Below are 25595 nucleotides of genomic sequence, written 5' to 3' on the forward strand. Positions count from 1 at the left end.
TATACACCCTTTCAGTTATTAACTGATTATAATTACCTCCCCTGAATGACGTCATCCGGGGATACCCGATTATCGACTGTAAGCAAACAAAGAGATGTCTGTTTGACAATGTGTGTTTTCAACGGTGTAAATGGACTTAAAATATGAACGAAAAGGTTTGTACTGACCTTATTATTAATAATTTTTTATTTTCTTATGCAATTTTGATATTCGGTTTATAATGCTGATAAAGCAGCGGTATTGTTTTTGTCTGTTATATGTTTTCGCGAGGACGAAACGTTCAAACGAAGGATTTTTTATTGAAAAAAATCCTGTTCAGAAATGTTGATATAGATTAAATAGGTGGAAATATTGACTTGTTTTATCTAAGGACATTTCGTATTCGTCAAAGTATGAACACTCGTTGGCATTTATATTTTGAAGCAACTAAAGGACGCTCGTACTGGTCTTAGTCATACCGTGCTTTTGTACCAATTGACCATTTTTTTAAATTGAAAGCCAACGGCATCCAATGCAACATATGGTTTGTTAAAAAGCTATTTGTTTGATAAGAGCTTGTACTAAGCTATACCCGGCCTAATGTGTATTAATGTGTAAAGTACAATGAATTAGTTATCATGAATGTTATGAAACAGAATTTTGTTCAACAGATTAATGACCACGACTATGCTGTCCAGTTTTACACAGCAACACCAGTATTCGACTCAAAACCGGATGGAAAACAGATTCAAGACATTACTGTATCACTCGAGAAGAAGTTGAAGGTAAATTAAATTGTTTAGTCAATTGATTTGTTTAAATAACATTTGGGAATAAAACATTTATAGACATATAATAATTAATATCAATACAAATAAAATGAAATTCTTAACCAATAGGATAAAAACACATCTTATTATTTGTGAACCACGTTTGTGGACTTTGTTATACTGATTTTAATGATCCAAAATAATTGGTAAAGTTGTTATTCACTTGATTTTTTTTAATATTATTAGTTGATCTTCATAAAATTTCAGTCTAACAGGATCTGCTGTGTGCCCAAATGTCACACCACTGGCTAAGGATTGTTAGAAGGCCATGGAAAGCCCAGCTATCATGCATTTCCAGCTGAAGATGATCCAGTTCAAGCTGTTTGGTTGAATAAAATACGAAGAGATGAAGACAGACATTTTAAGGTCAGTTGTTAGTGGTTTCAGTAAAACTTTAAATGATTTTGTATAAAGAAAAATAAAACATGTAAAGTACTATACATTTTCATGTCAGAAAAATAGTGTTGATGTGATTCAAAAAAAGCACACATATTTATTTCTTTTTTTTCTTTCAGATAAGTCACAATACGGTTGTCTGTTTTCTCCATTTTGAACGTGACTGTCTTGATGAATCTGGATTTGCTAAGCGGAGGTATCTAAAACCAGGAGCCATCCCTACACTATTCGACTGCTGGAAGGACAAACCGCATCTGTTGAAGCGAATTCAAGTGGAACGTGCAATTAACAAGATTAAAAGTTTTCACATATTTGATCAGGTCATTCTGGTTTCTCTGTTTGGGATAATTAATCAAATTTGGACAGTTTGCTCATTGCTCACTCTTTTCCAAGACCCAATTATACCATGTCCTGGTGTTTAACATACATACCATTTATATGAACATTTGTTGTTCGTTTACATCATACTACATGTAGGCTAATGAAAAACCATTGGCTGTTCATGTAATATTTGTACATTTTTTGGCTTTGTATAAAGTTTTTGATAATTATCTTGATATAAGCATTGATTTAGTTACAGATTAATGCTTAAAGAGTACTTAAAGCTACACACCTTGAAATAAAGTACATGTTCATATAGATGCAATTTGAAAGTGTGCAAAATTTTCATTAAATCTATAGTCTAGTTAGCAAGTAATTTATTATTTTTCAAACAGGAATAACTGCTTTTAAAACTGAAAGAAGGATTTCTATATTAAACACGATTATTTTTAACTTTTTAAAGCGCAAAAAAAGATGGCTTTCTACCTTGTTACCACCAGATATATTCTAGTTGGCATAATAAAATTAAATCTATAGCCTAGTTTAATAGCAAGTTATTTTTTTTTTCAAACAGTACTGCTTTTAAAACCGAAAGTAGGATTTCCAGACGTACACATCCATTTCGACAAACGCGATTATTTTTAAGTTGTAAAGTGCAAAAAAGATGGATTTCTACCTTGTAACCACCAGATATATTCTAATTGGCATAGATAAAATATGTCACTCATACTTAAATTTACTATGCCAAATAAGGTGTGTGGCCTTTACATAAAAATTGTATATACATCTTTTTAATCATGTTTGTTAATTTGTTTTGATTGTATGACTACTGAATAAATAATTTTGTTAATAGAAATTTTAGTGTTTTTTTTGGAAATATTAGGTAAAACTAAGAAAGTCCAATGCATATTGAGACAAATCAGTACTTAAGTTCGTTTCCTGGGAAGAACCATTACTGATTCTCAATGGGGATCGAAACTGGTTGCTCCAGATTGCTTAGCAGACACCATAGCAACTATTTCACTAAGACTCTGCTACAGATTTGCGTAATCCTTTGAGTAAAAACACTTTGTAATCAATGATATAAGCTTTATTACAACAGAAATAATGCAAGATAAGCACATTTGAGTAGCATAGTTCATCACAAAACAGTATGAAGTATCATTAATTGTAAGATTAATGATGAAAGACAACATGTGAAAGCTAGAAATCATAAACTAATTTAAGGAAACACAATCTGAAAATTACAAACATTCAGATACAGGTATTGCACCAAAATGAGCTGAGATCCTATGATTATATTGAATGAATAAATGTGATTTGAGGTGAATCTCACAAATACTGACACTAAAATAACACAAAATTGAATACTTTCAAATATAATTTAGATTATTTCAATACTCTTTATTTCTGATTACCGGTTTTTCATGGAGCGGAAACACTTGCATCTAACAATTGTTGAACTGTTACGTTCAGATGTCCATGTGTCGAATACATAACCGTCATGAAAAAACACATAGCCTCGTTGAATAGGCTTTTCAACACCCAGTTTTGAACCTTTACCAGAACTTTTGGTCCATTCCAGAATGTTCATGTACGAAAAGTCTTTGAAGATCGGTCTGGTGCTTTGGGTCCATGTGCATTCTTCCAAATTAAGATGTTCTTCCGCTGTTGACACTGTTGATTGTCCTTGACAGTTCATACAGGACGACTTCTGCTTAGCTGCAAATGGCTGGTCTGGATAAGGATCCACAATTAGGATGTTATCCTGGTTGTCACTGAATTTCTTTACCCTGGAAAATATATAAAAGTAAAGATTTAAACTTTGTAACAGAACATTAAGATTTAAGGTGTTACAAAAAAAGCACTACTCCAGAGTCTGTTTCAGATACTTGTTTTCCACCTAATAAACGCCACCCCTACCTTCTTTGTGACCAAAAAATGTATAAAGACAATTTAACTAGTGGCAACCAATTTCTAATGCAGACTTAAGAGAGTAATGTAACTTATTATGTCAGGGATTTTAATTGAAGCAGAAAGCTGTGTGCCACTATGCATGTTATATACATTGTAAAGTACTATATGCTGTGTGGTCGAGTCAGGCTGACTAAACAGATAAAACTTATTTTTAACAGACTGGTTGACAGAAACATAGAAAAAAATTCACAACATGAATGTGCGTTTTTAATATAAAAAGCAGGCTTTTTCCTGGCCATTTTGGGAAAAAAGCAATTGCAGGATTGTGAATTTTTCGTGCCAAAAATCAACTGATTTGGGAAAAACTAATATAAAATAACCCTTCACAATCATTCAAATTTGATGAAAAATCATATTATTCATGGTAATGTACTTTGTTAGATGTCATTTACATATAATTGAGTTAAAATAATCATAACCTCTTCTTTCTTTTTTTATTGGGAATTATTTTTTTCAAATTACAATTTAGGTTAGGGAATGGGTCCGTTTAACTGACCCATAGATACACCAGGAAAAGGCCTGAAAAGGCGATATAAAATAAGTACCTCAAGCAAAGTTCGGCTTTTGTCTCATTCGATTTCACAGCTTGTCCCCGGCATTTCAACCATATTCGCAACTCTGTAACTTTGCATCTTTCTGGTTGAAGTTGCGGTAAAACAGCGCCAGGGACATCCTTGGCATACAGCTACAAAAAATAAAAAGGCAGGTTTTAAGCATTATTGCTTCTTTAGAAAAAAATCATGTTACTTATACAACATACAAAATTCATCATATTATTTTTTTAGAAAATGGTTTGAAATAAATATGATCGATACTGAATGTAGTGTAAGTTACATGTTTTTTTTTAAAGTGGCAATAATGCTTAAAACCTGACAGCTGAACTTGTATGCTTTCATGTTGGGTCTCTGTACCGAGTCAATATTTATTAGAGTGTATTTATGGTACATGACTATGTCCGGATATATTCATGCCACCAATGTGTATGTATTTGCATAATTATATTAATAATAAACTTAGGAGTATTTATTATAGTGAATTCACATTTTAAACAAAAAAACAAACCTTATGACAATCACAGTCGTGTACTGTTGTACTTTCTTTTCTGTTACAGGATCTGGTTCAGCCATGGTACTTCACTGTTTCTGAACATAGCATTTGGGATGATTCCTGAAAAAAACCCACATATAATGCTTTTTTTGCAGCTGATTTTTATATTATTTCAACACTTCAGTCAAACACTCAAAGAAACAAAGGATAGTTTCGGTTTTGAAAGTTTATAAATATAGAGATTTTGGTGTAAAAAACATGAAAGTTAAATGACCCGTTCTCCTGATTGGTTTTCATTCACATTCTTCTACTTTCTAGTTCTATTTAAGAATAAAAAAAGCCCCGAAATCATATAATTCCTATGATAAAATCATGATTACAAATATAAACTTCCTGAAAATAACTCGTAATACGCTTTGCGTTCAAAATTTGGCATTTTTATACAATATTTACTTTTAGGTTCCAATCCAGGTGTAATGGTATATGAACATGAAATGTGTCTTGACAAAACGGAATGTTTAATGCATTTTTTCTCACTTCATCGTACTTAAAAGTAAATATACAACAAGCGATAGCTTTAATATGCGTCAATAAAATAATAAAAATAAAACATGTGTGCAACTTACGCATATATTGTGCTAAAGACGTTGATTTCTTCAGCGACACAGTAAAATTTTATTTTCTCTGGCGAATTTCTATCCCCCGTTGACGTCACATCCGGCTAAGGGACACAACTCTAACACTAGTAAAAGCGAATAACTGAAAGGGTCTATACGAAATTATCAGAAACCATTTGGATTTTTTCCTGCAAAGGATTTATTTAAAATATTTGACACTATGGTAAAGCCAATATTATGTTATGGTTCCCAGATATGGGGTAACGAGTACAGCCCAGCTATTGAATTTGTCCATAATATGTTTTGTAAAAAATTATTACATGTTCGTAAAACTACCAATACTTGCATGGTTTTGGGGGAATGTGGAAGACTCCCATTATGTATTACTTATTTTACCAATTGTATCAGGTACTGGTGTAAACTATTGACTATGACATCTGATAGATACCCTAGGCAATGTTATATTATGCTTAAATCAATAGATGATGCTGGAAGAATTTGTTGGGCGACCAAAGTAAAATCTATACTTTTCACATACGGTTTTGGATATGTGTGGATATCACAAGAAATTGGTGATTGTGATATGTTTATCAATGTTTTTAGAAATAGATTGATTGACTGTTTTACTCAAAACTGGCATGACACCGTGAGTAACTCAAGTCGTTGTCACCATTATAGTCATTTTAAAACCCTACTTAATATTGAGCGATATTTGATAATAGAAATGCCAACCAAACACAAAATAGCCTATGCTAAATTTAGATGTTCAAACCATAAACTACAAGTTGAAACTGGCAGACATCTGAATATTACTTTCCAGAATCGCGTGTGTAATGTTTGTTCACAAATTAATATTAATATGACATTTGTGGATTGTGAATATCATGCATTTTTCCATTGTACTAAATATACAAGTATTAGAAATCAGTTTCTGTTCAACTGGTATAACTCTGGTACTGACCTGAATAACTTCTATGACTTATTGTCAACGAATGATTTTGAAACTATTAGAAAATTAGCAGTGTATATTTTCTATCTTATGAATTCTATAAAAGACTAGATACATGTATCAACTTTTACTTCAATACAATAATAGTGTGACACAATTCTGCAGTCTCTGTATATTACATGATATGTATGTAAAAAATACGCAGTGTATGCTTTCTATCTTATGAATTCTAGAAAAGACTAGATACATGTATTAACATGTACATCTGTACAATATTGCAATGACACAACGTGATAATTTCTGTATATTACATGGTATGTTTGTGGAAAATTTGCAATGTATATTCTCTATCTTGTAAATTCTAGAAAAGACTAGATACATGTATTAACATGTACATCTGTACAATATTGCAATGACACAACGTGATAATTTCTGTATATTACATGGTATGTTTGTGGAAAATTTGCAATGTATGTTCTCTATCTTGTAATTTCTAGAAAATACTAGATATACATACATGTATTAACTTTTGCATCTGAACAATATTGCTGTGGCATAGCTTTGCAATTTCTTTATGTTACATGGTGTGTATGTAGAAAATCTGTGGTGTATTTTTTCTGTCTTACGAGTTCTGTAAAAGATTAGAGACTTAGTGTCTGTATACTATCACTATGACGTAACTTTGTAATTTCTATATATTACATGATATGTATGTAGAAAATCTGCAGTGTATGTTTTCGTTCCTCTGAATTCTGGAAAAGGGACTAGATACATGTGCTAACATTTACATCTGAATAATACCACTAACACACAACTAACTGTACATTGCATGATATGTATTTTGGGCCGGAGGCCTCTGTTTCTTTAATAAAATGTTGACTTGACTTGACTTGACTTGTATGTGACACCATATTGAAGTCTTGTCTAAGTACATGCTTAAACAGCATAGCAAGCCTAAAGTTAAATGACTTGTGTGTGGACTCTAAAGGGCCGTTTTTTACAGATTTTGGCATGTATCGTAGTGTATCATTAAATGCTTTATATAAATAAATGTAAACATTTGATCTAAAAAGCTTCAGTTTAAAATCAAGAAAGAAACAAAAAAGTAACCCTCAACTGGGCTCAAATCACTGACCCCTGACGTTAAAGTCTAATGCTTAGACCACTCGGCCATTCTTTCTCATACAATGAATAATGTATTTTATACTTTATATAAGCAATCCTCGTAGTGTCACAAAATAAATATAACGACAACAACAGAACTCCCCAGATTATTCAGTCGTTTCGCGTTGCAACAATTTAAAATTTTCAGGTTTTTAAATCGTCAAAAGATGCATAAAATGTATATTTCAGAGCATGGTAAATGCTCAGTATTACTGTTTCCTCACAAAAATCATAACTTAAACGAACAATTACGAATCTGAAACATTTCTTTTTAATTTTGTCAATTAACTAAAACGTGAAAAAGTCCCTTTAAAATGCATTTCTTAATTACGTTAGTATTAAATAAAATATTGTAGAAATCGCTCCTACTGGACATTGTTTTTCAAATCAAAACAACATACGGACGTATCGCTTTTGAGAAACAATATACATGTATCATAACCCATTTATGCCTAGTGGACTCTCGCATCCATCTAAATTGAATCAATTTATTTCCAAAATTAGGCATGTCTAGTATATTTATTTCTATATTTAGAATACTTCTTACGGAAATTCCATTAAGCAAACAGCGCAGACCCAGATGAGACGCCGCATGATGCGGCGTCTCATATGGTTCTACGCTGTTTGCAAAGGCCTTTTTCTAGACGTGAGGCATAAATGGGTTAAAGTCATGCGACAGCTTAGGGATGCCTTGTACTTTGATTGTTGTTAAACTTATGATTAAGTATTTCCTCGTAAACTAATGATGATCGTGTCGAAACACAAAAAGACATTGACTTTTGCAGTCGTTTCTGCCAAATATCGTTTGATGTTATATATCTGCTTTGCTTCTACTACCGGTATAGCATGTTTCTTAATTTCGAACTTTTAAAGACATTGAAATGATAAAGTTGGTAAGGACATTCAATGTAATGTGAATAGGACTTATCTAACTTTATAGGTCATGTATGGTTTTAGAAGTTGGTTTAATAAACCCAAATCAGTCTGTTAAAACCCAAATGAAGACCGATGCGGAATATCATGTCCTTACTTTTGGTCTTATCATGTGTTTTTCAGATACACCGGACTCAGCATGTATTCTTCTACGAGATAAACGAAACTTTTATGAACGTATCTGTTTCAATAATCTACTAGTTTTAAATGGTCCGAACTAACTCTTGTCACGTGGTTGAATTAGGTGAGTGGTTATGACATACGACCCATTGTCGCATGACGCGGCTCATAGACCGTCGCTATTATGACAATATTGCATCATTCAAACCTATAGCGCTACTCGAAGGAGCCTGGATGTACATGTGATTTTCATCAAGATTTTTTTGTTGCTTACCGGTATATTTCGTGATGTTCCATTCACAATTCTTTGGTATCCTAAATCTGTAAAATCATTTTAGCCTCGCTCTGGAAAAATCGGGCTTAATGCATATGCGTTAAGTGTCGCCTCAGATTAGCCTGTGCAGACCACACCGACTAATCAGGGGCGACACTATCCGCTTTCAGACCTAGTTAAGTCATATGGTTCAGATTTAGCTTTGATTTCAAACGATTCCTATTTCGGATTCAACGTTGAATGAAAGCCATGTTGTTGTTGTTGTTTTCAAACCTTTATGTTACATTTAATCGTAACTGTTTTACACCTGTATTTAGTATTTATTCAAATGAGACCATCTCAAGGTGAAAAAAGAATGCTTAACTGCTTCTTGTTAATTGCTTTTGCTCAATAAACATTTGAAAAAAATGCGTGCCAATTTCGTTGTTGCAGATATCAATCTTGAGAGTAGCGATTGCTTGATTACTTCTTGACATTCGCTTTTTGATCTATATGCAATTCGTATTTGTGCTCAAACAGTGAATGTTGCTGACAACCGCTTTGAAATATTTACATTTATACCGTTTGAAATACAGACATGTCGAGAACATCTTTTTATGAAATTAATATAAATTTAAATAACCAGTTATGAATTTAAATGACATGTTCATGATGCAATATTCTGAACGACATTTAACCATGTGCATCGGGAGTTAGAAAAGGATATGGGTATAAACAATATATACATAGATTTATACCATATATTTATACATGTACTCACATTTGTGTTAATAAGACCTTGTAAAACATTGATCTGCCAATACCAAAGAAATCGAAATTAAAAACATCGACCGGTAATTTAAGTTCTTTCAATCGGGAAACTAACAAAGCTAACAAGGGGAAAACAATCCTTAATACATGCTTTTAAAGTATACTCCCAAATAACCATGTGCAGTTACCGCTTTTATGGAATGTTTCGTTTAAAGGAATTCTCCTATAAACGAAAATCTATTCTATGAGGAAAGTGTCGTCCCTGATAAATCTGTGTGGGCTGCACAGGCTAATACGGGACGACATTTTAAGCACATGCATTATGCCCCGTATTCACAAAACGTGGCATATATATTAAGTTATAAAGGCAATCAACTAAGCGACAACGGTGCTTACATGTGTTCACATAAAATAAATATTTGTTTGAATAGAACTGAATTTCTTCAACAGATTAACATGACGAAAGAGACTCATTGGTATACAACATCCGTTCAAACTTAAAAGTCGATTGGTCGATAACACTTTCGTAGTCTTATAACATATGGAGCGAACACCATAAACTGATCTTGAAAACAACATTCGCAAAGTGCGCTTTATTGATAGTATATGTTATGCTATATGCAATGCGTACACAGAAAAAGAAACGCCATTAACATTAAAATATATTGTACGATATATGCCGCGAAATTCCAACGTATGTTTAATTCTGAGAGGTAAAGATACTTTCGCATCTCCTGAACGTACTGTTTGAGATCTCATACATGCGAGAGTGAGTGACAAGATCCATCAACACTACAGGTCCAAAAACTACCGTCACTGCAGCAAGCCTTCCCGGATCGTTCACCTGTAAAATAACGATATGAGCCTTGCTCTGGGAAAGCAGAGACGTCACGTTCCGCCTTGACTTGATTTACGCTAAGAATAGACCTTTTTTAGCGAAAAAAATCCGTAAAAGCGAAAAGTGTCATCCCTGATAAGTCTGTGCGGACTGCACAGGCTAATCTGAAATAACTCTTTCCGCACATGCATTAAGCCCATTTTTCGCAGAACGGGGTTTGATCACCGTTTTCAACAGTATACAAGTCATATCGTGGCGGCCAGTTAACATACACTTTTAATTGGCTAGCTGATTTCCAATTACTTAGTACTAGTGGTGAGTTGATTAATCAGATCGTCGACGCGTCATCGACGAATTGCTGCTGACGTGACGATGACCATGAAAATTTAGAGTCGACGAAAAGTTGACGATTTTTTTACCGCACGGATCATTCGATATAATGTATATGTTTTTGTGTGCAAAAGTTTAAATCTTTAAAAATATACTTTAAGCACTCAGCCCCTAGCATATTCAGCTCCATTTTTTTTACAATAACAATAGTGCAGTAAGGTTCAATATTTCAGCGTACATAAATAACAACTTTCAATGTTTTCAATGAGATACAAGTACAAGTACAACGAACGCAGACAGCAAAATAAATTCGAAATCATGGAGGATTTACACATTGCAAATGCAATTCCTAATGGCAATAAGTAAGTTTTCAATCCTTATTGTCTTTCTGAGTTGTATCAAAAACAACGGTGGTGGATCCAGTGGGGCTGAAATGTTATCATGGTTATTCAGGTAAATTTTACATCATTTCGCGACCTGTCAAATTGTGTTCCTGCATCATGTTATGTCTAGGAATCATCTTTCGTCATATACTTAGTTTAAATGCTATTGTTTCTGTTCACCAATAAGTTGTATAGAACAGAAATTTTCCTATTATTCAAAACTTAATTCTTAATTAAATAGCAAAAAACTGTAAATTTGTAATTCGAAAGTGAAATTCAAGCTTTTCTTGCTGAACAATATAAAGTTAATTAATAAAATTGTCATATATTAGTTGAATTCATATTGGCTTTGTTATTGAGCCTGCGGCCTCAGGCCAATACGGCTGTCTTCAGCTCAATAACAAAGCCAATATGAATTCAACTAATCAATAACATTATAAAACAACCCCTTTAAACCTATCAGCGATCGTAATACCGATGTGTATAGCGGCTATAGCCAATTCATTCAAGATGTCGGTCAGAGAAGAATTTGTTCCCTTTCCATGTCAAGAAACTATTATCATAAGGTCCATATTTAAGTAGATATTTTCATATTCTTCTGAAAATGATCATACAAGTTTTTCTTTTGAAATAAAATTACTTTTTAAAGGTCTGTTTATATTTAATAATCTGTATTACTCTTCACTCTGTACAAGATTTGTTGTAGTTATTGGGGTTTAACGCCTTTTTCACTCAGTACGTAACATTGCAGCCAATATTTCAAACACAAAGCAAGATTTTTAAGCATTTATTTTATGCTTTGCGGTGGTTTCTAGAGAAATATCAGTGAATTAAAACTGATAATTTCACTGTTCAAACAGGGACCTATACAAACAAAGGGATTAGCAACCTCGCGATATCCCGTTACAGCACGCAAAATAAACCGGTGCGCGAGATCAGGGACCTATACTTTAATCTCGATCGATTGGTCCCGGTGTAGCGATAATAAACCGGTGCGCGAGATTTGATAATCTCGATCGATTGGTCCCTGTGTAGCGATAATGCGGCTACACGATATCGATTGCGAGGGATTTCGCTTATTTAACGCGTTACGTTTTTTCGGATTCAAATTATATTATGTTAAATAAACAAGTACCTATTCGTTTAATTGTTGCGTTGTTGATCTCAAAATCAATCATTAATTAGTCTTATTATTACGCAGTATGTCAAACGGGCACCCAATTATCGGACTCTTTGATGAATATTAATTGCCGGTTGTTTCGCCAGGGTTAAATTGCCGTTGTTTATCGCACGTATGTGCATGTACAAAAGACCGGTCTTTAAATAGAATTAAAATGTTACCATGTCTTGTTTAAAATAGCAACATTATCAAGACATGTTAAGTGCAAATCACTCAAAATGTATAATTGTTCTTTTAACCTCCGACGCAGCAAATTTTCGAATGTCATTTTAATATTCATTTGGACTCCCTTAAGTCATAGTGAACGTCGGAATTCATGGAATTTACTGAAAATGTTTTCTAAACATAAAGATTTCCTTTCATGGGATGACGACATAGATTTAGATTTGGTATAAGGTGATTATACTGATGATGAGGCAAACAATAAATCGCAAGCAAGCACGAAAGAGCTGTGCTATATTTGTCCTGTTTGTGGTGCGGAGTATAAAAGTGTATCAGGATTTCGAGGTCATGTCATAAAAAAACATCAACAGAATTTACGAGGTAATAAATATTGGATGCATTTTTTTAGTTCTGCATTTTGCGTACAAACCAAACAAAAAACAAGAAAGGTTTTCGTGTTTTAGTAGTTCTATATATATATATATATATATATATATATATATATATATATATATAAATATATATATATATACTCATGTTTTATTCGTTTTATTATCATATATATCTCGAACAATCAATATATAAAACAACATTAATAAATCAAATCTTCGCACATGCAAGTAAGATATCCAAAACAGTGGACACATGATACGGTGTAATAATGATGAGACAATTGAATCAGGCATTTACAGTTATTACTAAATAGTGTGTACAAAGGAGTTTAGTGTTTTATTCCTTTAATTATTTTCAAAGAAATGAATATAAAACGTGTTGTAGAATGGTTTTAACAAAATTATGGACAAAGATTTAAATGCAGTTAATAGAACATAAAAGTTTATTCTGACTTAAGCATGTTAAGCTAATCGTCATTTACATTACATTTACAATAACAGCATGCTTTTGAAGTAAATACAAATCATGCATCACTTCGAAAAAAGTTCCTTTTACAATATAAGGAATAAACATGTTTTCGTGAGAATGTTAATATTGTTAATACATAGTGACCTGTCTGTACCAAAGTTCATAAGTGAAAAATATAATTATTAAATGACTTTTTTTAAACAAGAATTACATACATTAATATAAAATTAGGACACATATAACTGCATAAAGTATATACTTGCATTGTTTTTTCATTCTTAATTTTTTTTTTTGAAATATAGAATTGAGTAATACTGACAATGTAAAAGCTGTATGATATACCTCTACCTATGCTTCACTTAATTGTAGTTAAGTATAAGTAAAATCCCTGTGTTGACAACCTATACTAAAGCAAAACTATAGTTTATGTATAGCGATATGGTTCCTTAGAGTATATAAAGTACAATCATTTTATTTAGAGAGAAATCTATAAGTAAAATTAATAACTCCATCTATATAAACTAGTTAATTTCATTTATCTATATCCCTACATCGACTATCTATGCGAAAAAAAAATAATTGAAAATTCCACCTCAGGATTTCCTATGCAGACATCAAATTTTAACAGTCTTTCCTATAACACCAGAACATAAGCAACGCGATTGATATGTTGTGGCAGTCCAGTCCATATTTGGTGAGATCTCGGAATGCATTTCCGATGCACATAGACAGAGCACGTAAAATCACTCTTAATTTCAACCGATAACTTGATTGCTGTCAGACTGTCATTTGCGTACAACTGTAACATTTGAATTGAATGCTCTAATTCCTTTACAACGAACTGAGATGAAAAATTTTGCAGTTTAAGTTCCACAGCAAAGTCTGAGAAGGTTGTCGTCTCCACCTCCATTTCTAGAAGCCCTGAACTACATTCCATCACATCAGCTTCAGGCTTATCATTGTTTGTCTCCTGGAAGGAGTCAAGCTCATATGTGGAGTCTTCATCAATAGCATAACTATGATCACTTGTGAACTGCACATTTTCACTTTCTGACTGGGTAGAAGAATATGTTGTAGCTTTAATGTTCACCAGGGGTTCACTGGCAACATGGTTTTCTTCCTTTGGCTGTTCAGATGTTATGTAGTGGTACTTGCGTTTCACCGTAAGGGATCCTCTTTTGCGTTTTCTAGGCATTCTAAAAGCATAAAACAAAACATATTCTAAAAATCAGTTAATAAAATGTTTACACAGTCACCATCATTTATTGAAAACATGGCCTGCCACCATAGGAAGACTAATAGACTATGCCACCTTTTTCCACATTTTTCGAAACGTTAACGCAAAACCTAAACGCAAAGTGTGACGGAATTTCAGACGACCAGACAGATGGACATAAAAATGTACTTAGTTGTATCAACATATTAATAAAATTAATTGAAATATTTATGTAAGAATTCCGATTTTTTGCATTAATTGAATAACAATTATCTACACATTTCAGAAATTCTTAATAGAAGCATTAACAATGTGGAAACAAACTCTTGAAAATATCTCAGAATAAATGTTTTCTCCAATGATAAAGAAATATGACCTTTGAAATTTTTCAATTTTTTTTCTAGAATAATAGTTATTAAATTTATATTTTAAAAAAAATTGGCCAAACATTCTGTGAATGAGAACGATTATATGTCTCGTGTTTTGAGAAAACTTGGCATAATGCATGTGCGTAAAGTGTCGTCCCAGATTAGCCTGTGCAGTCCGCACAGGCTAATAAGGAACGACACTTTCCACTTTTATGACATATTTTGTTGAAATGAAATCTCTTCTTAGCAAATATCATTGAAAATTCCACCTCAGGATTTCCTATGCAGACATCAATTTTTTTTTTCAAAAAATGCATTTAAAATATGCACCATACATTTCATTGAAATGTAACATTGGTACAAACACAAACAATAATAGAGCTTGTATTGATCAATCCCTAAGAAAAAGCGGAGACAAATGTTAATCTCAATTGTTTTTTTTTAATAATTGATTAAGGACTAATATTGTATCATCATTGAGCTTATACAAATCAAGAACTTTGCAAATAATGCAAATTAAATGTACACCACACAATGCACTGAAGTGTACAATTTGCTAATCCTTAGCATGCTGGGAAATTTGTCGTCTGCTAAAGTGTTGTCTGCTGAATTTCTAAAATTAGCATTTTCTTAGATTTTTTTCACAGAATACTTTCAGAATAGCAAACAGTTTGAATCCTGATGAGACGCCACGTTCTGTGGCGTCTCATCTGGGTCCAAACTGTTTGCAAAGGCCTTTAAAGTTTGATTCCAGCGCTGAAAGGGTTACGATACCAACATGAATAATATAGGGCTAGTATTTACAGAGCCTTGGCCCTTACGCAAAAAGCAATGACATATGTATACAAAACTGAAAGCGGTCTAACAATTAAAAAATGACTAAAGTTATATTGTCCTTTAGCTTATACAAAGTTATGAGTTAGTAAATAATGCAAATTAAATGTGAAACACACAATGCATTGAAGTGTCACATATCTAAAGATACCAACATGATTATCATAGGTCAATTATTGACCGAGCCTTTTGAAAAGAGCATTGACATACACATTCAAAACCGAGACTGGTTAAAAAAAAAAATGCCTAAAATTGTATAATCTCTGAGCTAATACAAAATTATGCCTTTGCAATTCATGTAAATAAAATGTGCACCACACAATTTATTGAAGTGTAACATTTGCAAAAATACCAACATGATCAAAATAGTGCTACTATTGACGGAGTCTATTGAAAAAAGCCTCAACATATGTTGATAACACGTTTAACTAAAAAAATTAACAAATAACTGAAATTGTATCATCTTGGAGCTAATACAAAATTATGCCTTTGCAAATAATACAAATAAAATTAGCATCACACAATGCATTGAAATGCAACGTTTGTAAAGACACCAACATGATATATATAGGGCTAGTATTGACTGAGCCTTTCAAAAAAGAGCCACGACATATGTTGATGAAACTGATAGTGGTAAAAAAATAAAAAAATGACTAAAATTGTATTGCTTTTGTGCTCATTCAAAATCATGAATTTGCAAATAATACAAATAAAATTAGCATCACTCAATGCGTTGAATTGTAATGTTTGTAAAGATACCAATAAGATTAATATAGGGCTAGTATTGACTGAGCCTTTCGAAAAGAGCCACGACATATGTTGATCAAACTGATAGTGATTACAAAATAAAAAAGACTAAAGTTGTATAATATTTGAGCTAATACAAAATTATGCCTCTGCAAATAATACAAATAAAATTAGCATCACTCAATGCGTTGAAATGTAATGTTTGTAAAGATACCCATAAGATTAATATAGGGCTAGTATTGACTGAGCCTTTCAAAAATAGCCACGGCATATGTTGATGAAACTGAAAGTGGTAAAATATAAAAAAAAATGACTAAAATTGTATTGCCCTTGTGCTCATTCAAAATCATGAATTAGCAAATAATACAAATAAAATTAGCATCACTCAATGCGTTAAAATGTAATTTTTGTAAAGATACCCATAAGATTAATATAGGGCTAGTATTGACTGAGCCTTTCAAAAAGAGCCACGACATATGTTGATGAAACTGATAGTGGTAAAAATTTAAAAAATGACTTAAATTGTATTGCCTTTGTGCTCATTTAAAATCATGAATTTGCTAACAATACAAATAAAATTAGCATCACACAATGCGTTGAAATGTAACGTTTGTAAGAATACCAAAATCAATAGTATAGAGCTTTATTTGACCAAGCCTTTTGAAAAAAGCCACGACACACGTTTCTCGGATTATGGAAGTGTAAACAATGATACGCATGATTTGGTGAAAATACCCACCGTTGTTTTATAAGTAAATACAAAGCATAGTCGAAAACAAATGAAACAATAAGATGTATCAAACTCAACAAACCTTTGCAATGAATACTTCTGTGTTGGCAACACTTGGTTAATTTGTACTCTTATTATTTCTCGATTGCTTTGTCACGGTCTCGCTTTGTCAAAATGGCGGCTGTTAAAATTTGCCTCGAAGCGCGAAGTCTCGTTGGGTCACAAGTCTCGTTCCCTTTTGCGTAACAACGCGATAGCTTGTTCTTCGGTTCAGTGAGTGTCTCATCCCTTTGTTTGTATAGGTCCCTGGTTCAAACAATGAAAATTATCAGTGAAAATTATCGATAATTTTCACTGTTTTACCGGAACTATTTTTTTTACCCCATTGTGACCCCCACGCAGTCTTCCACCAAGAAAGAGAACTCTTCAATGAATATTTATATCAACTTACGGAGTAACTTCCCTTGAACATACATGTACACACTGTCGTCTGCTTTTTAAGCCTTTACTCTGAAACTTAACAATGAATGAAATGGAAAACGAAGAAATTAATTTTATGTTCTCGGATATTTTTGATTTTGAAGATTATTTTAATGAAAATACAGAAATTCTTAATGAGACATCAAGTTTAGCAGAAGAAACAACAGCAACAGTATCAACAGCAACAGTAGTAGCAGCAACAAAAGTACCAGCAACACTGTTATCCATAACAGAAACAAACCAAACTTATGGAAGGGCTTCAGAAACAATTTCTGCTGGGATACAGTCATCAACAGCCACTGCAGTAAAAACGGCCACAGCAACAACAATGAAACGGCAGTTTCGAGTAGTCAATATTGACAATTTCCTGAATGAAAATGAAAATATGAACACCAAAAAGAAAACAGTAAGTGACATGAAACTCTTCAACCAATTTCTTCTTCACAAACAAGACTCAAGAAATGTTGAAAATATTCCTGCGCATGATTTGAACAATTTGATTTGTGAATTCTTGTTGGGTGTCACCAAAAAAGATGGAAGTGAGTACGAGCCCACAACACTGCGAGGCATCATTGGCTCAATTGACCGCTATTTAAAACACAATAACAGTAACATATCACTCATGAATGACAAAGAATTTGCAAAAGTCTGGGAAGTGATGAAAAGCAAACAAAAGGCATTAAAAAAAACAAGGCTATGGGAATAAACCCAGAGAGGCTGTGGCACTAACAAAAGAGCACATCGAGGCAATGTATTCAGCCCAGACACTAGGAGATTCTAGTCCCAGAGCCTTGATTCATTCGTTGTGGATGATCTGCACAACCCATTTCGGCATGAGGACGGGAAATGAAATACATAAACTCTGCTGGGGGGACGTTACACTTGGTGTTGATTTTGAGTCAGGCGAGGAATACATCACACGCGATACCGAGCGCCAGACCAAGACCAGAACAGGGGAAAATCCAAGAAATACCAGGTAAATTTCTATGTCTGAAACATTGAACTAAATTCATCAAATCATGTATTGCCTTTTAATTCAAGTATTTAATTTAATAGCCATAATTATATAGAGGATATTTGTTGGATTCGGTGGATTATCGATTTTAATTCACGAGTGATCATAGAAAATAATATTTTCACGAGTGGCGCAGCCACGAGTGAAAATATATATTTTCTATGATCACTCGTGAATTAAAATCGATAATCCATCGAATCCAACAAATTTTCTTTTTATTTTATGCTTTATTTCACAGTTTATATACATTGTTAAAGAGTTTAACTAAAGAATTTCGTTGGGAACATGACGTCATTTCGTCAAAAAAATGACGTCATTTAACATAAACAGTGAAAATTATCGATAATTTTCACTGATAATTTTCATTGTTTGAAACAGTGAAATTATCAGTTTTAATTCACTGATATTTCTCTATAAACCACCGGAAAGCATAAAATAAAAGTGGCTTATAAAATTTACATGGCCAAATTAGTGTAAATGTAACATGCTTATATTTATAAATTATTTTTAATCAACAAAATGGTTAACTTATCAATGATATAATAATTTTTTATGTATTTAAAAAATTATGGCCGGCTCATTAGTAACAGAAGATCAATAAATTAATGATTAATAAATGAACTTAATGATTAATTGCCAAACAAAAGCCATTGACATCATGTTTTTATATGGTTTAAAGCAACTTCGTGGAAACTTTTGAATTCAGTATTGCTATTTTATACACAAATAAAGTTTAATTTTGTAAGGTCAGTCAAACCAAGGGCTTATGCAGTCCCCGAAGAGCCCAACAGAGACCCAGTTCATCTGTATAAGCTGTATGCAGACAAACGGCCGGTGGAAATGAGAGGAGATGACAGTCCGTTCTTCCTTACACCATGCAACAGCACACAGCTTGGCTGGTTCAGGAGGTCAGCAATTGGTATAAACAAGCTGTACGGCATCATGGCAGAGATGAAGGCGGACGCTGGGATAACAGAGCCCAGAATCACCCCATACAGGTAGAATTAATTAACATTTAACTCATTTGCATATGTATGGTGGCACTAAGCCAGGTGACATCAAAGCTAAAAAAAAATTAACTCGTGAAAACAGACTTATTTTGTGTTTCCCCGACTTAATTTTTTTGGAGCGCTGATGTCACCTTAGTGCCACTGTACATATCTCAAATAAAAAGAAAATGATCACTTACCTTTAAATTAGCATTATCACCATTTGTTCAAGATTTCTTATTTCAGCACGACGCCTTTCTCCGATTTTCCAGATCCATGCACTGTATTCTTTTTTTAATGAAGATTTTCAAAGGGACACAAAGCAATTACAAAAGCTTAATTTAAATTGTAATATGCAATGTTTCCTTTTGATTTTTTTCCAAATTTATAGCCAATGCTATCAATAAAATTACTTTCTTTTACGGTGCAAGAAAACACTTAATCCAGACATTAAATGATGAGAACATCCCGGCTCACCAGATCGTACAAATTTCAGGCCACAAAAATGTCAATAGTCTAAATAACTATAGTGGGATAAACAAGGATCAATCAAAACAGATTTCACAGATCCTCTCAGTCTCACATTCAAACCAAACTGCTGTAGCAAAGCAGAATCTTTCTCCATCTGCAACTGCAACCACGTCAATGAGTGATTTACCGATGGGAAGAGGATTCTTTGTAAACTCAAATTTCCACGGCAACGTTACTTTCAATTTTCACAGCTCTGAAATGGGTCTGTCCCAGAAAAATGTGTTCAATCAACAAGTAAAATCTCCAACACCAACGCCGGATGTTTCGCCTGATTTTCCTGATCAACCACGCTACAAGCGTATCCGTATGATTCCAGACAGTGATAGCGATTAAATAGTTTGTGATAAAATTGGCACGAACACTTACTGTTGATTTTTTTTCCAGTTAATTCCATTTAATTGTTATCACTCCTTACGTGTGCATTTTGTTAAAAATGGCGAAGACATTGTTAGCGTTATTTACGCTATAAATAGACTACGCATATTAATACACCAACATGACATAACAAACAAATTGTGTCATCATATGATTATTTATTTTTTAAATGATGTTATCGGTGTTTTTTATCTTTTCACTTGATATGTTTTGCATTGTAAATACATAAAAGTTATTGTTTAACGTTTGTTTTCTTGTGAACTATTTGCAACGCTTATTGTAAAAGCGGTAATGATATTTTGGGGCGCCCAATGGGAAATTGGTTTGAACGGATTGGCAAATGTATAAAAATATTAATTTGTGAGCATAAAATAAAAAGAAAATTTGTTGGATTGGGTGGAATATCGATTTTAATTCACTCGTGATCATAGAAAAAATATATTTTCACTCGTGGCTACGCCACTCGTGAAAATATAATTTTCTATGATCACTCGTGAATTAAAATCGATATTCCACCCAATCCAACAAATATCCTCTATGTATTCATTATTAAATCACAAAACACATAAGGAATAGTCATGATAAAGTTCTTTTTGATAAAATATAGTAATATAATGTTAATATCAACAAAAACGTTGGTTAAATATTAAAAACTTATTTTTTTTGTTAAAAAAGCTGATTAATTGATTAATCGCTGATTATGGCCTCCAATTAATCGACTCCGGTTTGGGGAACCGATTCCAATCACTTAGTACAAAAGTTAGTACACATGCTTTTATCAGATCTGTTAACTGGCCTACTTGAATCAGAGGTATGGGGAGAATGGTCGTATATATATGAACACATCACTTGCGAATGTAAATGTTCGTCAAAACATTAAAAAACAAACTGCAATACAGTTTTGAGATGTTCACTGCTTGCTACTACACTTGTACAGTACAGGTGGCAAATGACATAATGTTGAGAAAGGTATAAAAACTGACCACAGCTTGGTAGATCTCCTTCTTGTGCCCAGTTTTTATTATGTCGTCAATGCAGCCGTTTGTGATGTTGTACAGTTTCACGTTCTTGCCAAAACGTGACAAAACGTGACGTCACGAGGAGTTCTACAATGGAAGAATGACGTCATAGACAGAGATAAAGTGGGCGGATCGGTTCCTAACACGTTCTGACCCAAATCGTTCAGTTAGCAAAATCTTTAAATCATGAATTTGATTTCTTAGTGACGCGGAATAGTAATGACACACCATGACCGGCATATTTAATAACTATGTTGTGAATACTGCCACCTCCACACATGAATTATAAAATGTAAATAAGAATTGTACGTACGCTTCCGTTTGGTCAAGATAAACACTCGTGTATCGACTACTCGACCCAGAAACACGATGCTGACGTCCATTTTTTCAAGGTCAAACAAGTAAAACTTATCGTAAATTTCCATGACCACTGATCTGTTGTCTGCTTCGTAAAACCTCGTGTTTGCATTGCAGGCCGCCTTCTGTTGAGTATAACGTTTGCAAGTATGACGCACGATATTTTGTTATTTTTGAAAAGTTTACTTAATTGGACTGTTTTGTAATCAAATTGATCATGAACGTATCTTAAGTATCGAATAATTTTCAGGGGGAATGCAACATTTTACAAAAATATGGACGTTTTAAGTGTAGAAAGTATAATTACATAAAAGAAACTCAATAAAAAATATTTGAAAACAAAACTGTAATTAATGGATTATTTATATGAGCCGCGTTCTGAGAAAGACTGGGCTTAACGCATTGCGTAGAGTGTGCAGTCCGCAGAGGCTAATCAGTGACGACAGTTCCCACACTGAAATTTCGTTTAAAAGAGACGTTATTCTAACGAAAAAATTCAACAAACGTGGAAAGTGTCGTTCCTGATTAGCTTGTGGGGACTGCACAGGCTAATCTGGGACGACAATTTACGCACGTGCATGAACCCTACTTTTCACAGAACGGGGCTCATATAGACGTCATCATTATATGTTGTCGAAATTCATTTAAGCAAATGGGAGCAATACACATACAATTAGCAAAGAGCGAAATAAAACCCGTCTAACAAGTTCTCGGATGGCGCGGTATTCCAGTCTGCCGACATCATACACGCCGACTATGTTCGGCGAGTCCTCTCCCGCACTGCCGGTCACGAACAACGCATCCTGGTGGTCCAGTGAAACACGTCCTGTGGAGACAGACTTTATTGAGGCTACCGGTAATTAAAGAATAATTGTTAGTGTTCCGAATGATATTGCGGTGTATTTTTACTTGATAGCGAAACCATTAATATTTTCTAAAAACAATAATGTGTAACATTAAACATTTAACTAATATAATTGTTATGGTGGTCCGCCGGAAAACACTTTCTGTGTAGACAGACTTTATTGGGGCTAATTAAAGAATAATTGTTAGTTTTCTTAATGCTATTGCGGTGTATTTTTACTTTATAGCGAGGCCATTGAAATGTTTTTTTCTCTGCGCACACAGTCCCCGTTGTTGTTTTATTGAATAATATGTGTAACCTTTAACTAATATAATTTTTAAGTTATATAATAAGCAAATACGTTTCTCTGAAATATTTCTTTACAACAAAACTAAATATAAATAAGCTGTATGTTATTAAAGTTGCGAATCAAGAGGACTAAAAACATGCGCTAAAAATAACAACTTGAACTTAATAAAATGTAATAAATGACGTTACAATTGAAACGAAACCGGAAACGAAACAGCCCTAAAAATAAGTAAAATATAATTATATATGAGCCGCACTCTGCGAAATTAGAGTTTAATGCATGTGCGAAAAGTGTCGTCCCAGATTAGCTTGTGAATCTGCACAGGCTAATTACGGACGACACTTGTCGCTTTAATAGAAATTTTCGTTTAAAGGAAGTCTCTTCTAAAGTAAAATCCAGTCTAAGCGACAAGTGTCGTTCCTGGTTCGCCTGTGCTGACTGCATGACCTAATCTGGGTTGACACGTAACGCAAATGAATTAATCCCCGTTTTACCATCGCCTGTGTTGACTGCATTACCTAATCTGGGTTGACACGTAACGCAAATGAATTAATCCCCGTTTACCATCGGCTGTGCGGACTGCATGACCTAATCTGGGTTGACACGTAACGCAAATGCATTTATCCCCGTTTTACCAGAATATTTTTTTTATATTTTATATATTTTTTTAAATTATCGCTAGTCACTCGATTTGGCCTGCCGATCTGTGGTCCTCTTTTTGTCCCGGGATCGATCCCACACCCTGAGGTTGTTGTCTTTTGCAATCGTTACCACCGTTACCATGTCAACGGTGCGCGCGCCTTTCAGATCATTTGTGTGTTCCAGACGATCTTCCTCCTGTCGCGAAGAGCGGTGCACGATGCCGTGAAAATATGCCACATCTTGTAATCGTAATCGATGATACAGGCCGAACCATGAATTGCTGAATAAATAACATTTTTGTTCTTAACCAAAGTCCTATTATTTATTCATATATTTATTTATGTATGTATGTATTTTTGTATTATTTTGTATTTATCTATTTAATAAATGTTATTTGTTTATTTTTCAACGAAGAACTGAAATATATTACGTAACTTGTGTTTGGTAAGCCTTCTGAATCGTTACTGCATGTAAAGATTTTACATGGATAAAGATTTGAGCCTCGCTCTGGAAAAACTGGCTTCATGACTGTGCGCTAAGTATCGTCCTTATTCGGTTGTGAAGTCCGGACACGCTTATCAGGGACGACACTTCCGCCTTAATTGGATTTTCTTTTAACGAAACATACCATAAAGCGAAATGTGTCGTCCCTAGTTAGTCTGTTCAGACTGCACAGGCTTATCTGGGACCACACTTTACGTACTAGCAAGAAGCCCCGGTTTACCCATAGCGAGTCTCTAATACATTCTTTATCTTAGTAAATACTTGTATACATATATAGTATGTGCGGACTGCACACGCTTATCTGGGACCACACTTTACGTACTAGCAAGAAGCCCCGGTTTCCCAATAGCGAGTCTCTAATACATTCAATATCTAAGTCAATACTTGTATTCATATACAGTCTGTGCGGACTGCGCACGCTTATCTGGGACCACACTTTACGCTGTTACCAAAATCGCCGTTGAGTAGCGGTATGTCCATACATTGTTTACCTGCAAACAGGAATGCGATAATGAAGGTTATATAATCTTTTTTATTAAAACCATATAACATCGGATACTTTTGGCAGTTGAATCGATTTCATAGCAAGACCAACGTATTAATGTCTTTTGAGATGATTCTAAGAGCGTACCTCGAGTGGGGATTTAATAAGTGATAGCCCGGTCGCAAACGAACAAACTATCGACTGCATCATTGCAACCGTATAAGAGTTGAGTGCAACTGCAGCGTGCAAACTACCAATTCTTTGCAATGACCGGTAATCGTGGTATGTTTGTATGTTTTAGTTGGGGTTTTTGTTATAAAAAAAGTAAATAATAATAATTTCATGCCTGTTAAGTTTTATGGAGTTTAATTGCTACTTTTAAATGTGGAAGATACATTTTAAATATGCATTTTACATTTTAAGTATGCATTTTCTTTGAGAGGTTAAATGACGTTGTGTTTATGAATTTACAGCGAATCAGAACTGATTGTTGATAAAATTATCCGACATACGTTGTTATTTTATTTCATATCATTTATTCGTCACGAAAATTCGTCAGTAACCACCAAAACCGTTGAATAACAATAGGGTGTTTGAAAAAAAAACTCGTGACAGGTGTTATCCTAGTATATAGAGAAAGTCATTTTCGGCTTGGCCTAATTATTTTGTTGATGTTCTGTTTGTTTGTAAAAATATGTTGTTGGTTTATGATAAGAACACATATTAATATTTCAAAGACAAGCAAAATACAAATTAACATGCATACATACACAATCAAAAATATATATTTCAATATAGAGTTTTTTATTGGTAATGCTCACCTGTTTGCAGACCTTTTACTTTTATTACGTTGCCAAATTTCATGGCGATCCACTCATCACCATGACAAAACGCGATCTTTCTAGACTGACCTTTACCCGTCACATTGCGTAGCAACCGTGGGGGTCGACCTTGATGTTCCAGATTTTGATCTCCTTCAACGACCCGCAGACTAAAGAAGGTCAAGCCGTAATAATCTCTCTATATGAGACCATCTTGT

General features: G+C 33.7%; 2 protein-coding genes and 1 long non-coding RNA gene across 3 annotated transcripts; 2 read left to right on the forward strand and 1 right to left on the reverse strand.

Annotated features, from left to right (window-relative positions):
• Nucleotides 1–2382, forward strand: LOC127875028 (uncharacterized). The gene is made up of 4 exons (XR_008047224.1): nucleotides 1–155; nucleotides 651–764; nucleotides 1017–1175; nucleotides 1325–2382. It is a non-coding gene; the product is annotated as an uncharacterized LOC127875028 (long non-coding RNA).
• Nucleotides 2383–10011: 7629 nt separating this feature from the next.
• Nucleotides 10012–24065, reverse strand: LOC127875027 (uncharacterized). Its single transcript, XM_052419788.1, has 5 exons — nucleotides 23613–24065; nucleotides 22477–22598; nucleotides 21729–21897; nucleotides 21380–21502; nucleotides 10012–10201 (listed from the first exon to the last, which is right to left on the reverse strand). The coding sequence occupies exons 1-4, from the start codon at nucleotides 23707–23709 to the stop codon at nucleotides 21426–21428; spliced, it is 465 nt and encodes a 154-aa protein (XP_052275748.1). The 5' UTR covers nucleotides 23710–24065; the 3' UTR covers nucleotides 10012–10201; nucleotides 21380–21425.
• LOC127875026 (uncharacterized protein KIAA1958-like) lies at nucleotides 18079–19722 on the forward strand. Its single transcript, XM_052419772.1, has 2 exons — nucleotides 18079–18462; nucleotides 19248–19722. The coding sequence occupies exons 1-2, from the start codon at nucleotides 18236–18238 to the stop codon at nucleotides 19501–19503; spliced, it is 483 nt and encodes a 160-aa protein (XP_052275732.1). The 5' UTR covers nucleotides 18079–18235; the 3' UTR covers nucleotides 19504–19722.
• Nucleotides 24066–25595: the final 1530 nt, after the last annotated feature.

The sequence above is a fragment of the Dreissena polymorpha genome, chromosome 1, assembly GCF_020536995.1.
Source record: "Dreissena polymorpha isolate Duluth1 chromosome 1, UMN_Dpol_1.0, whole genome shotgun sequence".
Taxonomy (NCBI): Eukaryota; Metazoa; Mollusca; class Bivalvia; order Myida; family Dreissenidae; genus Dreissena; species Dreissena polymorpha.

Excerpts from the sequence above, each read along its gene's own strand:
- LOC127875026 (XM_052419772.1), top strand. The coding sequence starts at position 18,236 with ATGTATTCAGCCCAGACACTAGGAGATTCTAGTCCCAGAGCCTTGATT. Across the intron at positions 18,463-19,247 it reads GAAAATCCAAGAAATACCAG|GTCAGTCAAACCAAGGGCTT; the intron begins GTAAATTTCTAT and ends TAATTTTGTAAG.
- LOC127875027 (XM_052419788.1), bottom strand. The coding sequence starts at position 23,709 with ATGGTAACGGTGGTAACGATTGCAAAAGACAACAACCTCAGGGTGTGG. Across the intron at positions 21,898-22,476 it reads ACCGCGCCATCCGAGAACTT|AAGGCGGCCTGCAATGCAAA; the intron begins GTTAGACGGGTT and ends TATACTCAACAG. Across the intron at positions 21,503-21,728 it reads TATCTTGACCAAACGGAAGC|AACTCCTCGTGACGTCACGT; the intron begins GTACGTACAATT and ends CTTCCATTGTAG.